We start from the raw sequence: 23,455 nt of genomic DNA on the forward strand, positions 1-23,455 counted from the left end.
TGCACAAAACATTATATTTTGGAGAGTCCCTCTCATGTTGTACAACTTCATCGGGTTGTTCCATATCCCATAGTCTCATGTTATGACGGTTCAACTTTCCATTTAAACGGAATGTTGCCTTGACACTAAACACTAAGCATGGAAGAAAACTGTCATCCTCCATCTTGCCAATAACGAAATTACAGGACTCCACACGTTGCTGTTCGTTACCGTCACGAAGAGCTTGCGATAGCTGGTTTTGTACGGTTTCGTGTGTAAACGTCGACGCAACACATGGAAGACGTACATTGGGGGCTAGTTGAGCTGTCGAGCTACATGGCGAACGGATTTCTGCGGACTCTTTGTGAAACTATGGCGCATGCGGTCGATGTCTGCGTCAGACACACGAGGACGGTCCGGCGATTTGCTTTTACACAGATAATCTGTTTCTCGGAATTGTTCATGCCATCGTCTAGTGCTCTCTTCTGTAAGAAGCTCCACACCATACCTAGTCCGAAAGTCACGCTGAACAGTTATTACTGACCCGCATTGCGCAAAACGTAGAACACAAAACGGTTTCTGTTGTCCCGACACCATTTTTACTAGAACTGAAGTGGGCGCACACTGCTGCTTCCTAACGGGAACCATGTAAAACTCAAGAGTTCGCTCTTTCTAACAGTATGTTATTCACGCACATATCTCAAATAACATAATAGTCATGATTTTTAAATCGGATGATTCTTTTTGATACACACTGTATATTACTAACTTACACATTGCCGCATTTACCTATTATACTTGGTGTCAAATATAAAATTGTGGCAGGAAAAGAACCCCCTGCCACGGAAAGTAGAAGCTGTTGTGAGCTGGCTTGCTCGAATGCAGCTACTACACAGCATTATCGCAGGGCTAAAAATGTTTAGATAGATTACAGCAATAGTAATGGCAACACAGATTATCAACGGTTTATTATAATTTGTTTAATGAAACTATACATTACGTAAATTAAGTATGAAGGAGATGTGGGACAATGTAGTTAACTGTTCACGTGCAATGATATCTATGAACACTGATCTAGTCCTGAATCCAGTGAACGATGAGTAATAGAGCGTACAGCTGGATTCTTCTTGGTGGCGACAAGATAGTTCTGATACTGCCCAGATAACTGTTGAGTGGAGCCAGGCATCTGCTTATATCCATTATGGCGGTTGAATATTTACTTGGGAAATCTTTGTTTTGTGTGCGCCCTCTGTGACGTCTGACCGTAATTATGTTGCGTCTCTCAAGAGGCTGACCATATTCGTGGCGCCCTCTCTGTACGGCTGTGTTTCGTCCCTTCTGAGGGACGCAGTATGCATAAAAATGTTAATGCTATGACTGAGTGTAAATGTGGGAATTCAACACGTTGTCTTTAGAGAAAAGAAGGTACATCGTATACTTCAGTTAGTGAAGGTACTAGACTCGCTTTCAGGTCAATGAAAGCACTCTGAATGTAGATAATATGCAGGGATACCCTTTCATATTTTCGATAATAATTTCCACGGTTTTTAAAAGTTTATTTTCGATAGACACTGGGAAAAATTTTCCGTCAGGATCCGTCGGACATATCATTGAAGATTTATACATTAAAGAATTTATCATGTATTTCAGCCTCAGATAACATAAATGGCATTGTTACTGATTTCGACTTGTTTATGAGTCATCAGCAGATGATTTGAACGTGTTACATAGTAACTCATCAAAGTGTAACTAATGATTTCTTGCTAATAAGTGCAAGGCGATAATGATGCCATTTATTTGACTTGAAGCTGAAATACAATGGATGACAAAAATCGTGGAGCACGCAGAAGAGGAGGTGGAAACGAGATGAAACTTCACGGGTGTAGGGTGATATTATTTCAGTGACTACAGCATCGAGTAAAATTTACAAAGAACGTCGCAGGGTGGCTCAGCTTAAAAGTGTGACGTTTCACCTTCTTTGGCCAGGATGCATGCACTGATTGGTTTTTATCCTCTCCTGAGGCAAGCTGCCGCAAAACTGTTGTACTGGGCCTTGATATCCTAGAGACTGGCACTGGGACGGAGTTGACGTTGGAGCTGGTGGCTGCGACTGGTCTTCAACCAATGGCGCAGAGTGACGCAGAAAGTTGCCGTGACCCCATTACTTGTTCTCGGGTGGCAGGGCAGATGCAAAGGGGTTACTATGTGCTCGGTACACAATATGGCGATCCTCCCTTGTGTTGGTCAAAGGTGGTCGACCGGAACCTTGCCCTCACGTTCCCCTGTTGTCCAACATCGGGCCAATGTCCCAGTCTAATGCCACACAGATTTCAATACTGCACGATTCGACCAGTCGTCGAAATGGAGACCCACAATGACGCCCCTCTCAAACTCTTTACTGTGCTGATAACCTTATCTCACACGCTTACGTGGCATCTAGGCGTTCTTCGGTTATCACCCCAAGCCTAACGCTGCTGACGCCCTTTATATCCCCTATAAGGCCTGGTAACAACACTAAACGTGGACAACAATAATGCAGTGTGGCAGCCATTCTATCTGCCTCAGAGAATTGCAACTCTAATCAGCACCATATCCACTGATGGTGGGTGTGTTGTACGAAGTTTCATTATCCGACAGTGTCTTTTGGGTTGCTTCACTGTGTTTGTGAGGCAGGTCGTACGGTAAAAAAATCCTTGTAATGTCTAGTCTGTGTAAATTTACGTGTTACACTGATAACTACGTTTAATGATCAAGTAAGAGCACAGGAAGGAGCGGAGTGCGAGGGGTGTCGGCCACACTGCAATACGATTCTTATGAAAACAGGAATACTTTTCGTACTAAGTATCCACTGAACTCAACTGTACACTGCAGGTCCCCGATGCCTATGTCCTATTCGTACATAGTACCCCGCCTCTGAACTACTCACGTCTGTGTAAATATAACGTAACATTTACAATACAAATGTGTTCATTTCTTAAACCTTTAGGTCTATATCCTGTTTGTGGCCATGAAAGCAGAATGTGTTAAAATGGTTCGAAACTGTGTTTCATCCGTACATGGCCAACCGTTGCACGGCACAGGATACACAAATTTCGAGTAACCACGTTTTACACTTACGTGCCACACACGCATATGATTAGCCTCGCGATAACCGTGTACGGGTGCCGAGTTTACGGACGCCACATACGTGTGAAACGACCTAGGGCGTATGTGTGTTCCACCTGCACTACTTAAGTTAGCTTGTCCATACTCAGCTGTGCGAGCGAAGCGCTCTCACTGGGGCACGGTTGCCTTCGCCCCCCCCCCCCCCCCTTTCGTGCAATGTGGATACCCAAGCGGCCAGCCACATCGCACAGCTCTGCTACCCGCTACCCGCACTACGTGCCCCCACAGCTGCTCAGCGTTGAAGTCGTGGCTAACGGTGCTCGCGAACAACCATGCTGACAGCTCTCGTGCCCACCCCTGGTTTACATGATCGACTAGAAGTGATATTGCGAAATCGATTTACGTAAACATGATTTAGAAAACCCATGTTAACTTATATAAGAAAATGTAAAAACATGTCCGAAAGAACAGACACCACATATAGAATAATTAAGCCAAAGACGACCAATGATCTCTTCAGTGCGGATGCACACACAATGCTAGAACTCTTACAGGAATCAGTGAAATGCCGCAAGTAATGACGATAATGGGCAAGGGGCACTACATCAGTAGTGTGTGGATAAGCTGAGAATTTGGGTCTGACGGGAGGCGTACTAGGATAATACGTGGATTTGCGATTGCCATTGTGTCCGGATGGCGCAGTGGCCACAGCAGTTTCCTAGTAAGCAGAAGGCCCGGCTTCGAATACCGATCTGGTACAAATTTTCAAATTTCCTCATTGACTTATATCAATGCTCACTAGTAGACAGTATCTGTAATTCATTGTGTCTCCTAACCTATTTTCCCCAAACCATGCTGCTCTGACCCGGCACAGTGTTCATAGTTACGTATCTGTTTATGTTCACATGTATGTTTCTAAAGGAATAATCTCAGAATCCATTCGTTTACAATTTTTCTTCTTGCTTTCTTCAGTAACTATTGACTTGAGTTTGTATCAAGTTTCATTTGCTTTCTGCACATAGATGTCACCCTGACAACTGATTTTTCTAAAAGGACGTGTAATTTTAAAATTTCGTATAGATTTATTCATGCCGCTTACAGACTTGGCTTTTGTGTCATTTTTTCGCATAGTAAATCAAGTTTTCTAGCTTGTAGTTGATTGGGTTGAATGCGACTTCCATTGTTTATGTGTAAGAATCTCATTTGATTCGATTTATCACGAAAATCGCTGCAACGTGTCAAAAATAAGTTGTTAGATTGCGACATAGACGCTTGCTCTGAGATCTGCTAGAGAAACCGGCAGGGAGGGTACAAACAGGGTATCCCTGATGAATGCTCACAGGAAACAAATCAAAGAGGTGTCAGGTCTTGACGACGCGGGGTCATGGAATCGGCGCAACTCGCTCAATCCATTTACATGGAAAGCGATGGTGAGGAATTCCCGAACGTCGACGAAGTAGTGAGTCAGTATACCAACTTGCATGATGTTTACGATACGTCCTTTGTTAACATTCTCAGTCAGCGAAATAAAAAAGTTTCCTAGTTTCATCTTGGAAAAAGAAAGGACCGTAACTTAGTCCTTGCTCAATATAAAAAGACGTTAACTTTTGGGCTGTCACGACCCTGTTCCAAGGTTCGTCTTGGATTTTTACCTTCCCTACCGTAAAGTCGTATTTATTAGTACTACCATTTCAGTGCAAAGTCGACCTGTCTCTGAAGATAATGTTTCCAATAAGATCTTCTTTACTCAATCGAGGTAACAATTCTACACAAAAGTGACCTTTTCAATGTCTTCTACTTCTTGCACCGTCGTTAATTTGTTCTCTTTGAGATTGCAATCTCTTCTTAACACACACCGGTCATATGTGGGACACCCACGCCAAGTCAACTCTTTGATAGTTAACAAAGCTTTGCCCTACTTCCCCTAAGACGTTGTCGAACTCATGTACAAGTGAGGAATTTTTTATGGCTTACTGAGCAGCTATTGTCAATAAAATACTTATGTCACTCATAAATAGTATACCTACCTGGAGGATCCCTACCGTAAACGGTACGGAAATTATGCTGCACAATCGTCGCAGAATTTGTTTGATTCAAATGGTTCTGAGCACTATGGGACTTAACTTCTGAGGTCATCAGTCCCCTAGAACTTAGAACTACTTAAACCTAACTAATCTAAGGACATCACACACATCCATACTTGAGGCAGGATTCGAACCTGTGACCGTAGCGGTCGCGTGGTTCCAGACTTTAGCGCCTAGAATCGCTCGGCCACTCCGGCCGTCGCAGACTTTTGTTCAGCAAACCAAAACACTCAGCGAGCTCCCTCGGGGTCAGTGAAGGTAGCCATCTCTGCTATAACTGTCCTACTGCTTGTCATTTGCAACCAGTATATTATGTGAGTCAATTGTTGAACTACTTTCTTACAAAATTACGCTACAACTGTCGCCAGCGCTTGCAGTGGTGAGATTCGGTACTAATGTACTACAAAACTACGCCTAGTCTAGATCTGTAACTCTCATGAATAGATTTGTAAGAATTTTCAAAATTATGAAGTGCTTCAAGAAACACCGTCTATTGACATACTGATCACTTGTTTATTTCTACACTAACTAGAGCAGGTTGTTAAAATAAATAAACTCGCATGCCTCGGCCCCCTGGAACATGCCAGTAAATAAATGCGCATGCCTCAGTCTTGGCTATTAACAGAAGCAGCGAATGACCGCCTGTGACGATGTGTGCAGATCAGCCCGTGCACGCTGGTCCTGAACTTCGACGCGAGCCCCGAGACGATGACGAAGCGGCTGCTGCACCGCGCCCAGACGTCGGGCCGCGTCGACGACAACGAGGAGACTATCAAGAAGCGCCTGCAGACGTTCCTCACCCACAGCAAGCCCGTCGTCGAACACTACGCCGACAAGTGCCGGACGGTGAGTGAACCCAGGGGTGGTGGCACCAGTTACCGCTACCAAATGAGAGCGTAAATATACATGCTTTGAAAGTTATCTGCCCTGAGCAAACGCAACCTTCTTCATTTTCCACGCATACATGTTTCGGTGATGTTTCACCATCATCAGTGAGTTTCCTTTATTTTTCTTAACAGCTCATACAGTTGTTCATGTAGTTGTCTGTCATGTGCAATATATCTGATATTTTGCTACAGTTTGTCGTCTGCATCTAAGTAATGATTTATCTGCAGTCCGCATTATCGTCATCAGTTTCCTGCTATTTTTATTAGCCCCATGTGCATGGCCATTGTTCGCGATTTCAAATCTCTTTCTTTCTTGTCTCCTCTTTCCTTCCACATAGCCTCTGCTTTATAAGCCCATCATGACTTATATAGTTTTCCTTCTTCTTTTCTGTACAGTCCACTGCTCTATACTTTACCTACACCTGTACTCCACTATGTATCTGACGGTGTGTAGCGGAGGGTGCAGCTATCTGATGCCCCTTTCCCTGTTCCATTCACGAATGGCGCCCGCGAAGAATAACTGTCGATCTATCTCCGTATTAGTTTTAATTTCTCGTTTGCTCGTTGTGAAACATCCCCTTTGAACAATTTATATAGGACTGTGCTTAACCTGACACACAATACTTTGTTAGCGCAACGCAATCTGACTTTCAAAATTCCCTACAAAAGAATGGCCCTGACTAACATTAAACTATACCTTTCACAAATCACTTACCTCACAAAAATCTTCGCTGCTCAAGCTACTGCAATACAGCAAGCGCCACTACTGCCAGCTAAATAAAAGATTCAAACTACTAAAGGCACTAACTACTGATAGGGATAGTTAGCAAATGAAAGATATTAATAGAGAACAAACAATGTATTTACCTTAATATCATCACAAGTCATAATATATATATCAGTTCATGACAAATTGCAAACCTCCGCCATCTGTCTCCCCACATCCACCACTGCTGGCGGCTCACCTCCAACTGCGCAACGCTACGTGCTGTTCACAGCCAGCTGCCTAACACTACAATGGCGAGTATTACAACAATGCAAAGCAGACACAGACTGCCCACAGCACAGCCAGTGATTGTCATACAGAGGTGGCGTTACCAATAAAAAACCTAAACAGCCTACTTACATAGAGAAAACATAAACAGCCTACTTACATAGAGAAAACATAAACAGCCTACTTACATAGCCCCCATGCTCCCCACAAAAATTTTTACAAATGGTGTTGGGCACTGGCCAATACAGATTTGACAAAAATTTTTCACAATTACAGTAACAAAGATATAAAATGCACACACTTATTAATATTATGTTGGTCAAAAGATCAAAATTTCTCACAGTCCATAAAGACAGTCCACATTGTTCATCACAGTAAAAATGCAGAGTTTTTCTCAAAGTCCAAGCAGTAAAAGAAAATGCACATAGAAGTAGTGGATTTCCATGCAGTCTTGAAGAAGTAGGTTGACCTTCCAACGGAAAGACAGTGCTGACTCTCGACATGCAGACAGGTAATGGGCCACAACAGAGCAAACCCACAGCAGAGTCATTCGAAGTTTGGAAGAATATTGGTAGGTAGGTCATCACAGAGCAGACCCACTGGAGTCCTGGTAGAGATTGTGGTATTGGTGGGCCACCAGAGGTGCAGACCCACTGCAGTCCTTGTAGAAATAATGGCGTTGGTAGGTCATCATAGATGCAGACCCACTGTAGTCCTGGTAGAGATTGTGGTATTGGTGGGCCACCAGAGGTGCAGACCCACTGCAGTCCTTGTAGAAATAATGGCGTTGGTAGGTCATCATAGATGCAGACCCACTGTAGTCCTTGTAGAGATAATGGTATTGGTGGGCCACCAGAGGTGCAGACCCACTGTAGTCCTGGTAGAGACGGCCAGCAGCCATCCGTTGCGACTGTGCAGGTGCACAATCACCATCGAAGATTCTTGCAGAGAATATAGCAAGTCCATAAACCACCACTTGTGCACTCAGAAAGTTTTTCTTTTAATTGTCCTTAGAACCAGCAATGCTGTTATCCAGTCCCTTGCTGAATTACCAACACACGTGCAAACACTATCAGTCCCTACTTCTCACATATTGTCCATATACTATGACCAACAGAAACGTGTGCAGTGAAATGGAACTTACAAGTTAATAATATCATGAACTGGTGACAATTACAATTTTATAACAGAAGAATACAATAACAAAGGTACAAAATACATCATTAAAGAACATAACAATACAGATAACATTTGTAGTAAAACAGGCGTTACAAAAGAATAGAAATAGACATATACGTCAGTGTTACAGGAATTATGACATGAGTACATACATAAAAGATCACAATAACTTTTGAAACATCAACTTCACACATTAGCATTAACACAAAACAGAGTAAATAATGTCTAAACATCTTTACCAAGTAAATAACATATTATTAATGCCAATTATATTCGAGGATAACAGTATTCCTCATCATAGTGAATGTAGCTTAATATTAAAAGAAGAAAAAATTCTATGAAACTACACAGAGACAGGAAGAAAACAAATACTCAAGGGTACACAAACACATAGTGGGATAACACAAAAGGAAAGGACAGGGTTCGTTTTCAGTGTAACATTTGGTACTGCAGTCCATCCCAAAACTTCATTCTATAGATCTTTCGTCTTATTTCAACCTTTGCTTCCACCAAAAAAATCTTATCCAAGCATGCTTTCTGTGTTCTGTTCATATTTCTTTCAAAATAATTATTTCTGATTGTACAATACTCATTTGGGCCCAAATCCTTTTTATATAACTTCGCAATGCATTCTTTACCTATTCTCCATAGTCAGTTTCTCATATAGTCTACCCCCTCTTAAGCTAACTTAAATCTACTGAGCTCAGATGCTAAACTAAGGGACGAGGCAATGCAGCAGCACAAAACAATTAACACAAACATCAATGACAAAAATACAAATGCCAAAGCAATTGCAATATTACAACTCATATAGGGCACTGTGCAGCAAAAAAAAATAAATCTGGCTTAGCAGAGTAACACAAATTAAAGTTCAGTAGCACTATGCCTGGCAAACAGCAGCTTATATCGAAACATGACATAGCTCAAGTAGAAAAAATAGTACACTAAAGATAACAATGCAGATAAGGCAAATGTATAATCACATCTTAATGTCTAAGTAATTAAAGTGGTGCACCACAAGAAGTTATTCTACCAAAAAGTAACCAATTACTTGAAAAGAAAATTATGAATGCAGTTACTAGTTCCTTCTTATTGTTCTTTCCTTTCCAAGTGCTCCTTTTTTAAAGAATGTGGATCATAAAATAATTATTTAATAGATCTGTTGACAGAAAGTGTTCACATTAGCAAATGCATTTTATTTTATAAAAGCAATGCTGCAACACAGCTGGAAAACAGTTGTCAAATGAAATAAGCAACTATGAAAAGCAAAGCATAAAAATATCATTCAGTAGTCATGTGACATTTCGTAAGTTAGTAGAAATTCTCTCAACTCTCATAGAAAGACGCTTGTCATAATCAGGTGTGCAGATGTAAAAATATTTCTTGTCATTTTATTAGGCATTTCAGTAAATATCGTAAATTAAGAGCTAGTGTAATCATATGTTTTCAAGTTCGACCGTGTCGTTTTTGCGATGCTTTCTCTAAAGGAATGACAATGGCCAGGATAATGGCCTTCCCTTTCTTTTTTTTTTTTTTTCTTCCTGTGCTCTGAAAGGCACGCGCTAATGACTTTTTCTCCAGGCGTCTGACACAGCTGGGTGCCCGCGACGCATTACGTGCAGGTGGTCACTTAACTTTCGTATGGAAATATTTACGACAGCAATTTTCGCTAAAGTGACAGTCTCACATAAAAATACTTCACAGGTCAAGAATTAGCGTTGCAAATCTGTAGAAACAAAATCCTATGAATATAACAGTGTCCAAAAAATGTTCAGTGGCATTGTGATACATTCACACATGATTCACACATGTCATAACTCTTAAAGTACGATTCTTGGTTTCCAACATCCTTTTTCACAAGTCAAGAGTCCCTACCCACTATTCATTACTCCTTACCTCATTATACATATACATGTTCGTCGACACTTCTTCAATATTTCATCGTGAGAAATACATAGCATAATAAACATTCCTCAACAACATAACACACATCGTCGTCGTAATAATAACATCATAACACTTCAGTCAAATCTCAAAATCGTCGTAACTTCCTCCAATAATTTCTAAGCCTAAAATAATTCTCTGCTCATGTCAAAAGTGTCAGCTGCCTCAAACGTACTTTAAAAATCATGATCTCATACCAAATACATCATTCAAAGCTCTCATAGTATCACAATGATTCCGAAAAAATATGAACAGTTTACAAAGCTCCTTGTGCTTGCCAAACACATGGTACACAAAGTAAGCGTGTACCCCCCTGAGGATTAATGTAATTATACCCTCAGGTGTTACGGATTACAGCAATGGAATGAAATGTATCACGGAAAACTTTCTTTGTAATTCAAAAAATCTTTAAAAATAAATGTTTTAAGTATAAAATTGATCACTGAAATGCCTGTCCTGTAGCGCTAAATGTGCATCTTGTTGTAAGATAATCTCTGGGAAGTGTCGTAGTTATTGTCCTCCGAAAGCTAAGTTCTGCAGAAGTCAATGTACTTACCTCATGATAAACAAAGTGAAATGCTTTGCGTATAGATATCATACTTATTACGCTTATTGCCGTGATGAAGAAAGTACTGTCCTGTAACGTATTGTTGTGCTACAGAAAAGGCTGTTTCCTTGTAGCTATACCACAATAGTCACCACTAAAACATGTCTCACTTTATAGAAGAATTCAGAAAAAACTGTGCAGATATAAAACAGATACACCGCAAAAGCAACATTGTAAATTGTCACGCATTAGCAGCGTCCTGATAAAATCGTGTAGCTGTTACATAAACTAACCACTGTGTCATCTGGCATTTCACAGAAAGCACCTCAAATCCAGGATCCACTCTCAAGCAAACCAAAATGTTGCATGAAAATTTCATTAGCAGTGCTGGTATGTTCTAAGTATGTGAGCCTTATAATCGTTACATAATCGTGCAACTAACAAGCAAGAATGTACAAATACAACACTGTGTCGTCTGTTCACTATAACAATGCATTCGTAATTTCTGTTTAAATAAGTTCTCTTGGTTCTTGACTGGATATTTCACTTCAAACATTGTTACATGTTAACAGATTCTAAATCTGACAAGCATACTAGTAATGTAAAGTGAAAAGTTTTATGGCAATGAAAAAGTTAAAAAGCAGATTATCTTTCAATAAACGGTTTTACATGAGAAACGTGGTGCAGTCCTTTACTCTTCAAAGTACTCAGAATTTCAGCTTGAACGCAATTATCATGCAGTATACGTCGGTAAAGAATACTGAAATTTTTCACAAGGTTAGCGTCAATGTTATTTTTCTCTGAGCCAGCCGGCGCACGTGGGTGCCTGCGGCGCGAGTCATTGTCTGTCTCTTTGTTGGCGCGCGTTGTTATTGGGATTAGGAGACCTAACTTCTACAAATTCACGTTGCCCAGAGGGTCCTGCTCTGTTTGAATCCCGCCAGTTCTGATGAAATTCACGTCTGTCATTTTGTCGGTAGTTTACATAGTTTCTTGTTTGTCGGTCATGTGGTGGAGAATTTCTCCCTGACTCGTAGCTCTGCGCCGAACTGTTGCGTCTGAAGTTATTCTGCCTCCCTCGATAATGCTTGTTTTGGTTCCCATATTGTCTGTTTCTCTGATTGTCTCTGTGATAGTCATTACTACGGAAATGCGATCTTTCTCTGTAACTATTATTACTCTGCCAACGGTTGTCGTACGGGTGGTGTCTATTTTGGTCACGATTTGTGTTGTGAGAATAGCCTTGTCGTGTCCAGTTATTACTTCTTTCATCGCGGATTTGCGACGGATGTGACCTGTAATTGTTGTGTTCCTGGTTTCGCGTTCCGCGATTGTCAGTGTCAATTTCTAATTCTTGTAACAGTCCCTGAAAAGCTTCAATGTCGTCTTTGCAACGTCCTGCTAAAATAATATGTCGTAAATGTTTAGGCAGTTTGATTAAGCAAATGCGGATGAGTTCTGAGGGGCTGTATGGGTTTGACAGGTATTGATTCTTGTGCAACATGTCTTCAAAATATTTCACAAGACTGGAAAATTCAGATTGTTCGAAGTGTTTCATCATTATGATGTTATGTTTTACACGGTCTTGTGCAGCTTGAGACCAATATGCTGAGAGGAAGGCATGGTAAAATTCACCCTCACTGTGGCAATCGTGAATGACCGATCGCATTCTTACAGCTGGTTCATTCTCTAAGTAGCCACACATAAATTCTAATCTGTGTTCTAACGACCAGTTGGGAGGAAAACAATGAGAGAATTGATGGAGCCATGCTTGTGGATGAATGTCGTTGCCAGAATTCTTAAATGTTTTGAATTTACGTGTAGTAATGAACAGCTTATAGTCAAAATCATCATGTCGGCGAGTCGCATATCGGTCATTGTTAGGTCGTGTCGGCCGTTCCATCTCAAAATTCGGTGCACATTGCCAATTTCTTTCATAACTTCCGAAATGCCCTGTGTTATTATTTTGTGTCTGTTCCGTATTTGTATGTCCCTCTTCCCGTATTGGGGCGCGAGTGTCCTCAGAAATACGTAATTCTTGTACTACTTGTGCCAACTGATCTTGCACTTCCCGGATTTCTCTTTTGTACTGTGTATTGATTTGATTTTGATTTTGTTTGAATTTTCTAATTTGTTCATACTCTTCAGTGTCCATGAAAGCTACAGGTGTTGTGTCATTCAGATCATCATCTACCTTTGTAGATAAGTTAGTGAACTGATCTGAAAGTTCGGCTACTTTATCCGATAGTGAAATCATTTCCTCTCTATGTTTTTCTGAACCAAGTTTCAGAGTGTCCATTTGTGTTGCAATCGTGTCTACTGTGACCTTTAAGTTTTCCTGAGTTTTTGCAAGTTGCATAACCGTATCGGTAGATGCAACTGAGTCAAATTTTGCTTGCAAGGTCTCATGATTTTCATGAACAATAGTTTGCAGTTCTTTTATAGCTGCTTCGTGATTCTGTAGTGCATTTTCATGACGCGAAAAAATAGGTTGGAAATGCTCACAAATTTGTGTTTTTACGTCATTACCGACTTTTTGACATTTCGATTCAATGTTATGTAACTCAGTAGTTAAGTCTTCACGTGTTTGTTCAAGAGTTTGTTCCAATGAGTCTAACTTTTTAAGATTTTGTTCCACTGTGTCTAACTTTTTGAGATTTTGTTCCACTGTGTCTAACTTTTTAAGATTTTGTCCCATTTGTCTCTGATTTTGTTCCATTTGTTGCATTAATTGCAATAATAATGTATTAGTGTCTGGAATCTGTTTCTCTACGCTTTTCGGCAGTGCATTTGCACCGGCAACATTCACATTTTGACAAGCAGAAAATGTGTCTTGACTTATTTGAGAAAACGGTGAGGAACCAAAACCTGAATCTACAGTATTTGCGAGATTGTTTCCTGTCATTTCGGATTCCTGAGGCGAGCTGTTGCCGACCGATCGTTCGATAATGCGTCCCTCTTCACTAATTGTTTCACTGTCCACGCCATTGTTTGCCGCCCGCTCCATTTCCCTATGCACAGTTACCAAATTACTACTTTGAATGTCTGTTAATTCATTACTCTGCGGCGCTAACACACTGCTTTCATCTTCACTGTCATTTCTCAGTTTACTTTGGAGCCTAGTATTACGTTTTTCACACGCCATTATTGTCACAATATTTCACACGACAACACAGAAAAGCACAATTTGAAGAGCAAAAATAAGAGAACACATTAACATAACACTGAAAAAATATCTAGTTAATTGCACGCGCTGCTGAGAAATACTTGGTGTAAAACTGCATGCATGCTACAACTGTTTTACTGTACCACAATGAAAGACTGCAACTACAAAGGAAATTCTCTCTATAATTACGCGCTAGCAATAAACAAAATCTACACTAATTGCACAAACTACAAGAAAAAAATCAGAAGATTCCAGTGAGGTATCCTCGGCTAAGGGTCGACATATGAAACATCCCCTTTGAACAATTTATATAGGACTGTGCTTAACCTGACACACAATACTTTGTTAGCGCAACGCAATCTGACTTTCAAAATTCCCTACAAAAGAATGGCCCTGACTAACATTAAACTATACCTTTCACAAATCACTTACCTCACAAAAATCTTCGCTGCTCAAGCTACTGCAATACAGCAAGCGCCACTACTGCCAGCTAAATAAAAGATTCAAACTACTAAAGGCACTAACTACTGATAGGGATAGTTAGCAAATGAAAGATATTAATAGAGAACAAACAATGTATTTACCTTAATATCATCACAAGTCATAATATATATATCAGTTCATGACAAATTGCAAACCTCCGCCATCTGTCTCCCCACATCCACCACTGCTGGCGGCTCACCTCCAACTGCGCAACGCTACGTGCTGTTCACAGCCAGCTGCCTAACACTACAATGGCGAGTATTACAACAATGCAAAGCAGACACAGACTGCCCACAGCACAGCCAGTGATTGTCATACAGAGGTGGCGTTACCAATAAAAAACCTAAACAGCCTACTTACATAGAGAAAACATAAACAGCCTACTTACATAGAGAAAACATAAACAGCCTACTTACAGTTGTGGTTATCTCGCTAGATGTATTTGGGAGGAAAGTAAATATTTTCCGATTCTTCCCGAAACTAAGCCTCTCGGAATTTCGATTGTAAACCTCTGCGATGCACAACGCCTCTCTTGTAGCGTCTGCCACTAGAGTTTGTTTAGTATCTCCGTAACGCTCTTGCTCCGTCTGAACGATCCCGTGACGAAATGCGCTGCTATTTATTGGATCTTGTCCATCTCCGTTTTTAATTCAACTTCGTTAGGGTACCAGACTTATCAGAAATACTCAAGAATCGTTGGAACTAATGTTTTGTAAGCCACTTGTTTAGCGATGAATTATTTTTTAAAGATTCTGTGATCTCAGTCTAGCATACGTCAACTGTATGCTAAGCGTGGCCAACTGAACTGAAAGCAGGCGTTTTTTGGGGTTGGGCAAATACCCGTATATCAGCGCAGTGACCGTAATGTTCCCGCCTCAGATGGCACAGCCATGGCGCGCAGTTAGGCGAATGGAAATATCTCTCTGTTCCACCCCCATCACTAGGCGACATCTGTTATTTCCGGTAGAAAAGCTACCGGATACCTGTCTATGCCGTAGGGTTGGCCGAAGAGTATTTTGATGGAGCAATACGGGAAATCACCGAATCCGCTCGATCGAGACATGCTGTTCGCGTTTTAAGCAGATATCAGATATCTTAATATTCGTGTACCTCACTATCCCAAAATGTTAATTACTGGAGTATCTCGTTTTCAAACTATCGCTAACGAAAATTAATCCTTCCTCTTCTTTGGTCGCTCTGCTCTTTCCGCTGTCCTGTGTGTTTTTCTTAATCTAGTGGTATGTAACTTCATCAATTTTTTATCTGATCCAGCATTCGATCCCGTCTTCTTCTCGCTATCTTTCCTTCAGTCTTCCCTTCGATGAATCTTCATTGCAAGCAGTTTCTTCGCAGTGTGGCCGATATCTTTCCCATGTTCTTACTATTTGCACTAATCTTTTTTCTCCTATGTTTTGACTTCTGCCCATTTAAACATCTTTTCCAAAACTGCATTTCAAAATAGTCTTCTTCTTTCTTTTTGACTGTCAGAGGTTTACTGTCACGTAATGCAGTACTCCATGTAAAATACTTTGCGAATCAATTCCTTAGTTCCACTGGAATTCTTACTGCTGACACAGACCTTTTAACTTTCCAAAAGCATTTTTACCCATAGATTTCAATACGGTATTTTCTCGACATTACGTTCACCTTCCTTCGCCAAACTTTTTAAGTAACTGAAAAATTTTATCTATTAAACAATAATAAAGGTTTCGAAACGAAACGAATTCCCCTAGGACAGTGCTCGTGGTCCAAGTTATCCGAGCACGTACTTGCAAAGACTTCAGCTATGTGGGTTGTAGGGCATTTATTCTCAGACTGTCGATGTAGCAACGCCGAATTTATTTTCAACCTGTTATGTGGAGCAAACGGTCTTGTTATTGTTGGGAATGTAATTTTTTATCTTGCATTATACTTCAGTAAATGCCCTAAGTCACATTTAGTAGTTACTTATCGATTCAGCATCAGTAGGTTATATCTTCGCCCCAATATGCCTTTTTTTATATTGATCATTAAGAGTAATGGAAGAACTCGCCGCACAGGATTAGCCGCGCGGTCTCAGGCGCTGCAGTCAGGGACTGGGCGGCTCGTCCCGGCGGAGGTTCGAGTCCTCCCTCGAGCATGGGTGTGTGTGTTTGTCCTTAGGATAATTTATGTTAAGTAGTGTGTAAGCTTAGGGACTGATGACCTCAGCAGTTGAGTCCCGTACGATTTCACACACATTTTTATTTTTTTTTTATTGAATGGAAGAACAATCGCCTCACTGAGGGGTGGAACGGCTTCGGTTGGTCGACGTGCGTTTATTGCTACTTGTAAGTAAGACAAGAAAATTGCATTGATAGGACGGAAGTTATGAGCTATCACTGTATTATTTACAATTTTCACTTTAATGGCCAACTTGTCAATCTGTCTATATAATTTAAGAAAAATCATTTGCATTTACTTGTACCGAAACTAACAGCAACCCATATGCGTGCACCCTACTTAATATAAGATACAAAAGCTGAGCAATACAAGCTACACTACAATATCCTTCCAGTTCAGCACAATAATGCAACAGTAATAAGTCTCTTTGGTGGCCCCACCTATCCCCGTTCGAGCGTAGATCGTGCGTACATCATCGCCGAAGTGACGCTATGTGTAGACACCTCCAATTCCATTTCACCTCCTAGCGGGTTTTCATGATGCATAGGCTGTTCCGCGTTTTTCACAGTACAACACTAGGCTCAATGGGTTGTTAAAATAGCTGAAGGCTACGAGGAAGTTTCAATGCCCTGATCTGCGGTTGTCATCTTCGAACGAAACTCAGCGCAGGTAGTCACCCACAGAACGTTACGCGGACCAGTAAGTAGCTCTGGAAGCCGTTAGCCCATAAAGAAAGGTAGCCTACGTCACAAGGGACATCTCAATTCCATTTCCTCTTTGCGTGTATACTAACATCAGCCTACAGGGACCTGCTTCACAACGACGTCGTTGACGGCACCACGTTTTCTAACATGTACCTAGCTCAACAGTCGGTGTGTCAGTCTGCTACGTGAAGGACCCGGGTTCGATTTCGGATACTGCCAGAGATTTTTCCTTGGTAGGAGGGCTGGAAAGCGGTACACTCAGCCTTGTGATGCCAATTGAGGAGCTACTTGAAAGCGAAAGAGCGGCTCCAAGATCCAGAAAGTCGACAACAACCGGGAGAGTGGTGTGCTGACTCGAAGTCCCTCTACACTGCATCCAATGGCGCCATTGGCAGTGGATGATGCGGTGGTCGGTCAGTCGCGACTGGCCCGTGAGGGTAAAAAGATGGAGCTTTGAATTTTTTTACATCTCTTTCATCATACTTTGGCAACAAAACTTGTTTTTCAGCATAATCTCCGTTCAGTGCCTCAGTCTTCCGCCACAGTACGGGGAAAGCCTGTATGCCCACATGGTAGTATTCTACTGGTCGACGTCGGAGCCTACGTCAGGCTGCATCAGTAACTTCCCCATCATCAACATACTGCCTTAAGCGGGGTGCAACCTTTATCGGGCCAAACGGTTTTTTTTTTTGCCTTTTTTTGGAGACGAAAACGCTGAAGTCGTTTCTTCAGTATCATGAGGGTAGCGTAACACACTTCAGAGTTGATCGGTGCGCCATGAGGGAGGACATCAAATGGAATTACCACTTCAGAGTCCCAGAAGATCGTCGCCATGACTCTAACGGCTGAGAGTTCAGCTTTCAACTTTTTCTTCAGAGGAGAGCTGGTGATGCCGTTTTTCTGTTCGAATTGATGAATGAACCCATTTTTCTTCACCTGCGACGATGTTCGACAAAAACATGTCACAATCAGCCTCGTAATGCGCCAGCAATTCCGCACAGACGCTCCATAGTTGTTCTTTGTGTTCTCCTATTAGGCGGCGAAGAACCCAGCGTGCGCGCACCTTTGGGTACCCAAAACTGGTGGGCGAGTGTGTCAGCACTACAAACAAAGACGTCCAACTGTGTAACGAGCTGTTTTACTGTAAACCGTCTATCACCTGGAATGAGAGTGTCCGCACGTTCTAGCATCGCAGGAGTCACAGCTGTGTACAGTAGGCCGGCACGCGGGAGATCGGACAGGTTTGCACGATCTTGTTGCGACTATGACAGACGTCTCGCCCAACGACTCACGTGCCCTCGTTCAATGCCAGGTCTCCGCAGATATTCTACAAATGCCTATGAATATCTGCGATGCTATGGTTTTTCGCCAAAGCAAACTTAGTGACAGCTTTCTGCTCAGAACGCATCTCCGTTACATACGCCATTTTGAAGGCTACGTATAGCGCCGCCACCTATCGTAATGTCAGGAAACTATGGGGACTGAAGCGGGAAAAACAAAGTCAGCATTTTTTCAACCGAAATTGGCCGAGAAAAATGTAATATTTTTTAAACGCCCCTCGTACTTTCCAGAGAGTTACAGAAACGAGTAATACTTTTTTAAATAGGACGTTATTTTCTCTGTCATGTAGCTGATTTATTTAAACCAACTGTATACAAGTCAGTTACAATCAAATCTCTATCAGTTTTAGTTAGGGAGATAGAAACGTTCAGAGCATGCTCTACATAGCTCGCTGAATTCAGTTGTGTGTTCTAGTGGGGGAATTTTCATTTAAGAGAACGCCCATTTTACTGAATGTACGATTCAGTGGGCCTTCCAAACGACGTATCTGCATCGGCGTACCTGCACGGCGGTAGGCTGATAACCACTTGAAAGTGGCGTTGGTGGCCTAAACTGGTCGTGATATCAGAAAATAAAATAGCTACAGGTGCTGTGATTTGTTTTCAGTTATTTTTTACAGTTGCGGATGCACCGAACCACCATGCTGGATAAGAAAAAAGGCAGACATATTGTTCACTCGGTCATATAGCCACGTCACCCGTCTCGAATCAGGAAATGGGCTTGTTCCCAGGAAAGCAAGTGTCCACACGCACAGCCCAACGAAGTGTAGAGCAGCACGCATTGTCAGCACAACTACCATCGTTGCGGCTTCCATTGCCGCGGCAAAAGGGAGACACACGAGGGAAATCGTACACGCAAACACACCACTGGATACAGGCACAGAACTACGTCCTCTTTTCGGACGCGTCCCAGGACTGCGTACAGCATTGAGCTGGATACTTCTGCTTGACAAGGCGCCGAGGAGACTGCTTTCGTCATCATCGTACGGGCCCAGAAAGTGGCGTGATGGTATAAGGTGTCACTGCGTTCACCTCTGGTTCACAGGAGCTGTAATTTGGACAGTAGTTACGTTTCTGATGTGTTAAGGCCGATGCCTATTTCCATCTCCTAGGTCTTCGTTACGTTATCTTTGAAAAAGTACTACATGTTGTCCATGCTGTCCTGTCCTAGCTCGACACACAGTGTTGACTTTAGCCCCAACCAGAGAATTCACCAGATCTCACACCCACTGAAAACATTTGGCATCCTTGCTGAGTGACGTACGCGCCACCACGCGCCCTCCACTACGCTACGACAACTCTGGTACAGAAATGACGTTGCTTGCAGGGCTTCGAAGCGCACGAGAGAGACAGGCCGCAGCGCGTACATCACGAGGGTATTAGACCTGAGCTCGCTCTCTCAGAACAGCAGACGTACTGTGTTTGCACATCTGTTAACTCGTAATTGGGCATTTATGTACAAACGAGAATTGCATCTTCTACTGGAATGCTCTATTATGGAGTCTTGCTGTTTAGTAGTCCGTAGACCTTGTACTAATTTATTACCACTGTAGTGCGTACAATAAAATTAAAATCATACCAAAATGATCATCTGTTACATATGGCACTACTCCTTATGTGAAATAAGCACTGGTAAGCAGAAGAGACTTAATGGCATAGACAAGCCATTATGCCTTTTATGTCAAGCACAGATCTTAAATTACAGCTTACTCCAAGGTAGTGTGTTTCGTAGTAATATTAGTAATCAGTATAAGTCCATAATGGCGCATTGCAGTAGAAGATGTAATTCTCGTTTGTACAGAAATACCCTATTACGACGTGTAGAAACGCAGTTCGTTTGCTGACAAGAGCTAGCGAGTGTGCTTAGGTCTACCCTCGTGACGTACACGTCGCAGCCTGTCCTCCTTGTGGACCTCAGCAGGACTTGGAATGATCCATGTCTGATATGCAAGACTTTTCCACTCGATGTTCGCCAGGTGGGAGTCACTGTTGCCGTCAAGAGGTACCAGCTGTGTGAACAAAATTTCACATCCTGTATGCCGCCAAATCATATACAAATTTAATCATGCAGTCTTCCTATTATATTGTAAGCGCACAGTATTCGAAATTTCATCGTCGTTTTATCCTTACTGGTATTTCAGTTGTAATGGTCTGAAGTGTACTTGATACGTGAATACAAACAATATATTGTTTTTTTCTCATCTCTGTACAGTATCCATTTCAGTTACATTTAAAACTTCAGTAGAATTTAAACTTCTCAGGTTTCTTCAGGTTGCTTCAGTGGATGTTGCAGTAGATCTATTGCAAGTTTAAGTTCGTGAACAGAAACTAGACCTTTTTTTTTTTTTTTTTTTTTTAGTGGGAGACCAGCACAAAATACTAGTTGTGCCCACAGGTTTACAGGTGATTCTGAAGCACTGATATGTCTTCCTGTGTGCTCTTGTTTCAGATCAGCGCTGAAAATGACCCGGACGTGATCTTCAACGAGGTGCAGCAGTGCTTGGACAAGGTGGTGGCCAGCGCGTAAATCGTCGCTCTCCACGGAAGTTCCCACTGTTTCGTCTTTACACAGCAACATCGTCACTAACATCCAGCAACAACTTAGAAACTTACATTGCCTTCGTTGTACCGAAGACGGATCCTATATCCTTTCACGCAGAAAAAATGTCCATTGCTGATCTATTGCAAGACTTATATCGGCACAAAGCTTTCGGTGCAAATATAGGACCTTACTGTGTAAGTTGAGGCGTTCTGCTACATCGAAGACTGTTTGATTTTCAAAATTAGTGTAAGCATGCATCAGTATGACTGTAGTTTTGGGTAAATTTCCCATGTACCAGCACGCTACAGGAGGAGGAGCTAGGTAAACTCTGCTGCAGTTTCTGCCACGGCATTGTAATGCATGATGGCAGTGATTATTATACGACACCGCCAGTACCATTAACACGAAGTTTGTTGCTTCTCTACAATCAAACACATTGACTTGTTACTTCATTAGCAATAAAATCATTACACATTTCACTTCCATTCACAACATGTTCCTTGCTCTACTGTACATTCGCCAATAAAGAATGAGGGACATACATTTGTTTGTTTTATTTAACTATAATTCTCTCTATTTCCTATAAAACTCGAGTTATCTTCCGACTAATTAACTGCAATGCTAGTCAATAAAACAATTTCTGTTTTCGTTTTTTGTTTGTCTCGTACTAGGGAAGTTTCTCTTCTCATGCGTTACAGCATACACTGATATTTTATTGCTGATAAATTGAGGTGTTTATTGCGTAATAAATCCGCTCCAATCAACGGAGCTCCATTGAAGGGCACTACCTAAGGACTCGAAAATATTAATAAGCATTTCAATGCCATGAAAAAATCGTTAGAAATAAATGAGATTCATTTAAATCTGTTGCTATCGAACAATGCTAAATATTTATTGACTATATCGGATACATGATGAAAAGAAATTATATGCAACAGATGAAATAATATTAGTATTGGGATTAGATGGCAAGACTAACTGGAAGCATCCGTGAATAGTTCGTCTGAAGATGGGAAGAGACGATGGGAGAAATGGTAGATGTTGAAGATTTGGATATGCAACGGAAGTCATCAATACTGGATAGATAATGAAGCTGTCAGAAGATGAGACAAAAACAAAATACAAGAACTTACTAAGCAAAATATTGATCTGTTCACAAATTTTTTCTATACAATTTAATATCAAATAATTTTATTAAATTATAATTTTTAGAATGCTCTGATGCAAACAAATAAAAAGATTTTGCTCAAAATAGACTCTATAAACAGTAGTTACGAATTATATAGTTAGCAAGTCGTTTCTGTTTCTTACTGAAACCTAAACGAGTAACACCAACAAGTCATGACGCACACAGGGTAATTAAGTGTTAAAGGGAAGATGTGGTTATAACAGCAGTTTCGTAGAAAACTAAACGGAAATCAATGACTCGTCAGACTCTTTGTTTTCCCCTCAATCGATGAAAAGCAAAACTAAATATTGGTTACCTGTAACCTTCCGCTGTATAAAAACACGTCATAAGGTTCCAAAATTATTTTTCAATCATTTATTTCCGTTTCCTTTACAATTGTGGTATGTAGTTACACTGTTATTACATAACCTATGTTAAAAATGATACAATAATATATATGTGAGGATTCAACGATGGATGAAATAAACAAAAATATATCGATAAATCTGTATAAACAAAAATGTGAATGTTCGTTTGTTCAAAATCGTGTACCTCTGAAAGTTCTTAATTGAGTGCCTTGAAATTTTGACACAACGTTCAAATTTAATATGAGCGCGTTTTTAGGTATCTAATTCTTTAATACATTATGTATAATATATGTGTATGTAATTTTTGAGGTTTTTTGTAACAAAGTTCCCGTTTTATTAAATTTACATACATTTTATTACATATATTTAAAATAGACAAGTGAATACACGCCCGTATACAGTGGAACGTTGTGTCAAAATTTCAAAGCAATCAGTCAAAAACTTTCTGAGATTTGCGATTAAGAACATCAACGTTTCTTTACAAGTAGAAATTTAGGTGTTCGTTTCTTCAAAATCTCAAACCCGTGAAAGTTCTTTATGGACTGCTTTGAAATTTTGACGCAATGTTGAATCGAATACTCATGTGTTTATACCGGGACGCCATTTGCTATATGTGGAATATATATTGAATAAAAGCGGAAACGTTACAAAAATGTAAATGTTGGATTGTTCAATATCGTTAATCTCCGAAAGTTCTTGACCATTTGTTTTGAAAATTTGATACGTTTCATCTGCATACGGGTGTGTTTTTATTTACCTATTTATAAATGTATGTAAGACATAAGTTCATGTAAATTTAATAGTAGGGAAACGGTATAAAATA

General features: G+C 41.0%; 1 protein-coding gene across 2 annotated transcripts in view; it reads left to right on the forward strand.

Moving 5' to 3' along the window:
* LOC124798452 (adenylate kinase isoenzyme 1) overlaps positions 1-21,639 on the forward strand; it is a 116,972-nt gene extending 95,333 nt beyond the window's left edge. For both annotated transcript variants that reach the window (XM_047261871.1, XM_047261872.1), the window contains 2 exons: positions 5,829-6,014; positions 21,004-21,639. In XM_047261871.1, coding sequence (XP_047117827.1) covers positions 5,829-6,014; positions 21,004-21,081 — 264 coding nt within the window. In that variant the 3' untranslated portion in view covers positions 21,082-21,639. The remainder of the gene's footprint in view (positions 1-5,828; positions 6,015-21,003) is intronic.
* The last annotated feature ends 1,816 nt before the right edge of the window (positions 21,640-23,455 follow it).

The sequence above is a fragment of the Schistocerca piceifrons genome, chromosome 5 (genome assembly GCF_021461385.2).
Source record: "Schistocerca piceifrons isolate TAMUIC-IGC-003096 chromosome 5, iqSchPice1.1, whole genome shotgun sequence".
In the NCBI taxonomy this organism is placed as follows: Eukaryota; Metazoa; Arthropoda; class Insecta; order Orthoptera; family Acrididae; genus Schistocerca; species Schistocerca piceifrons.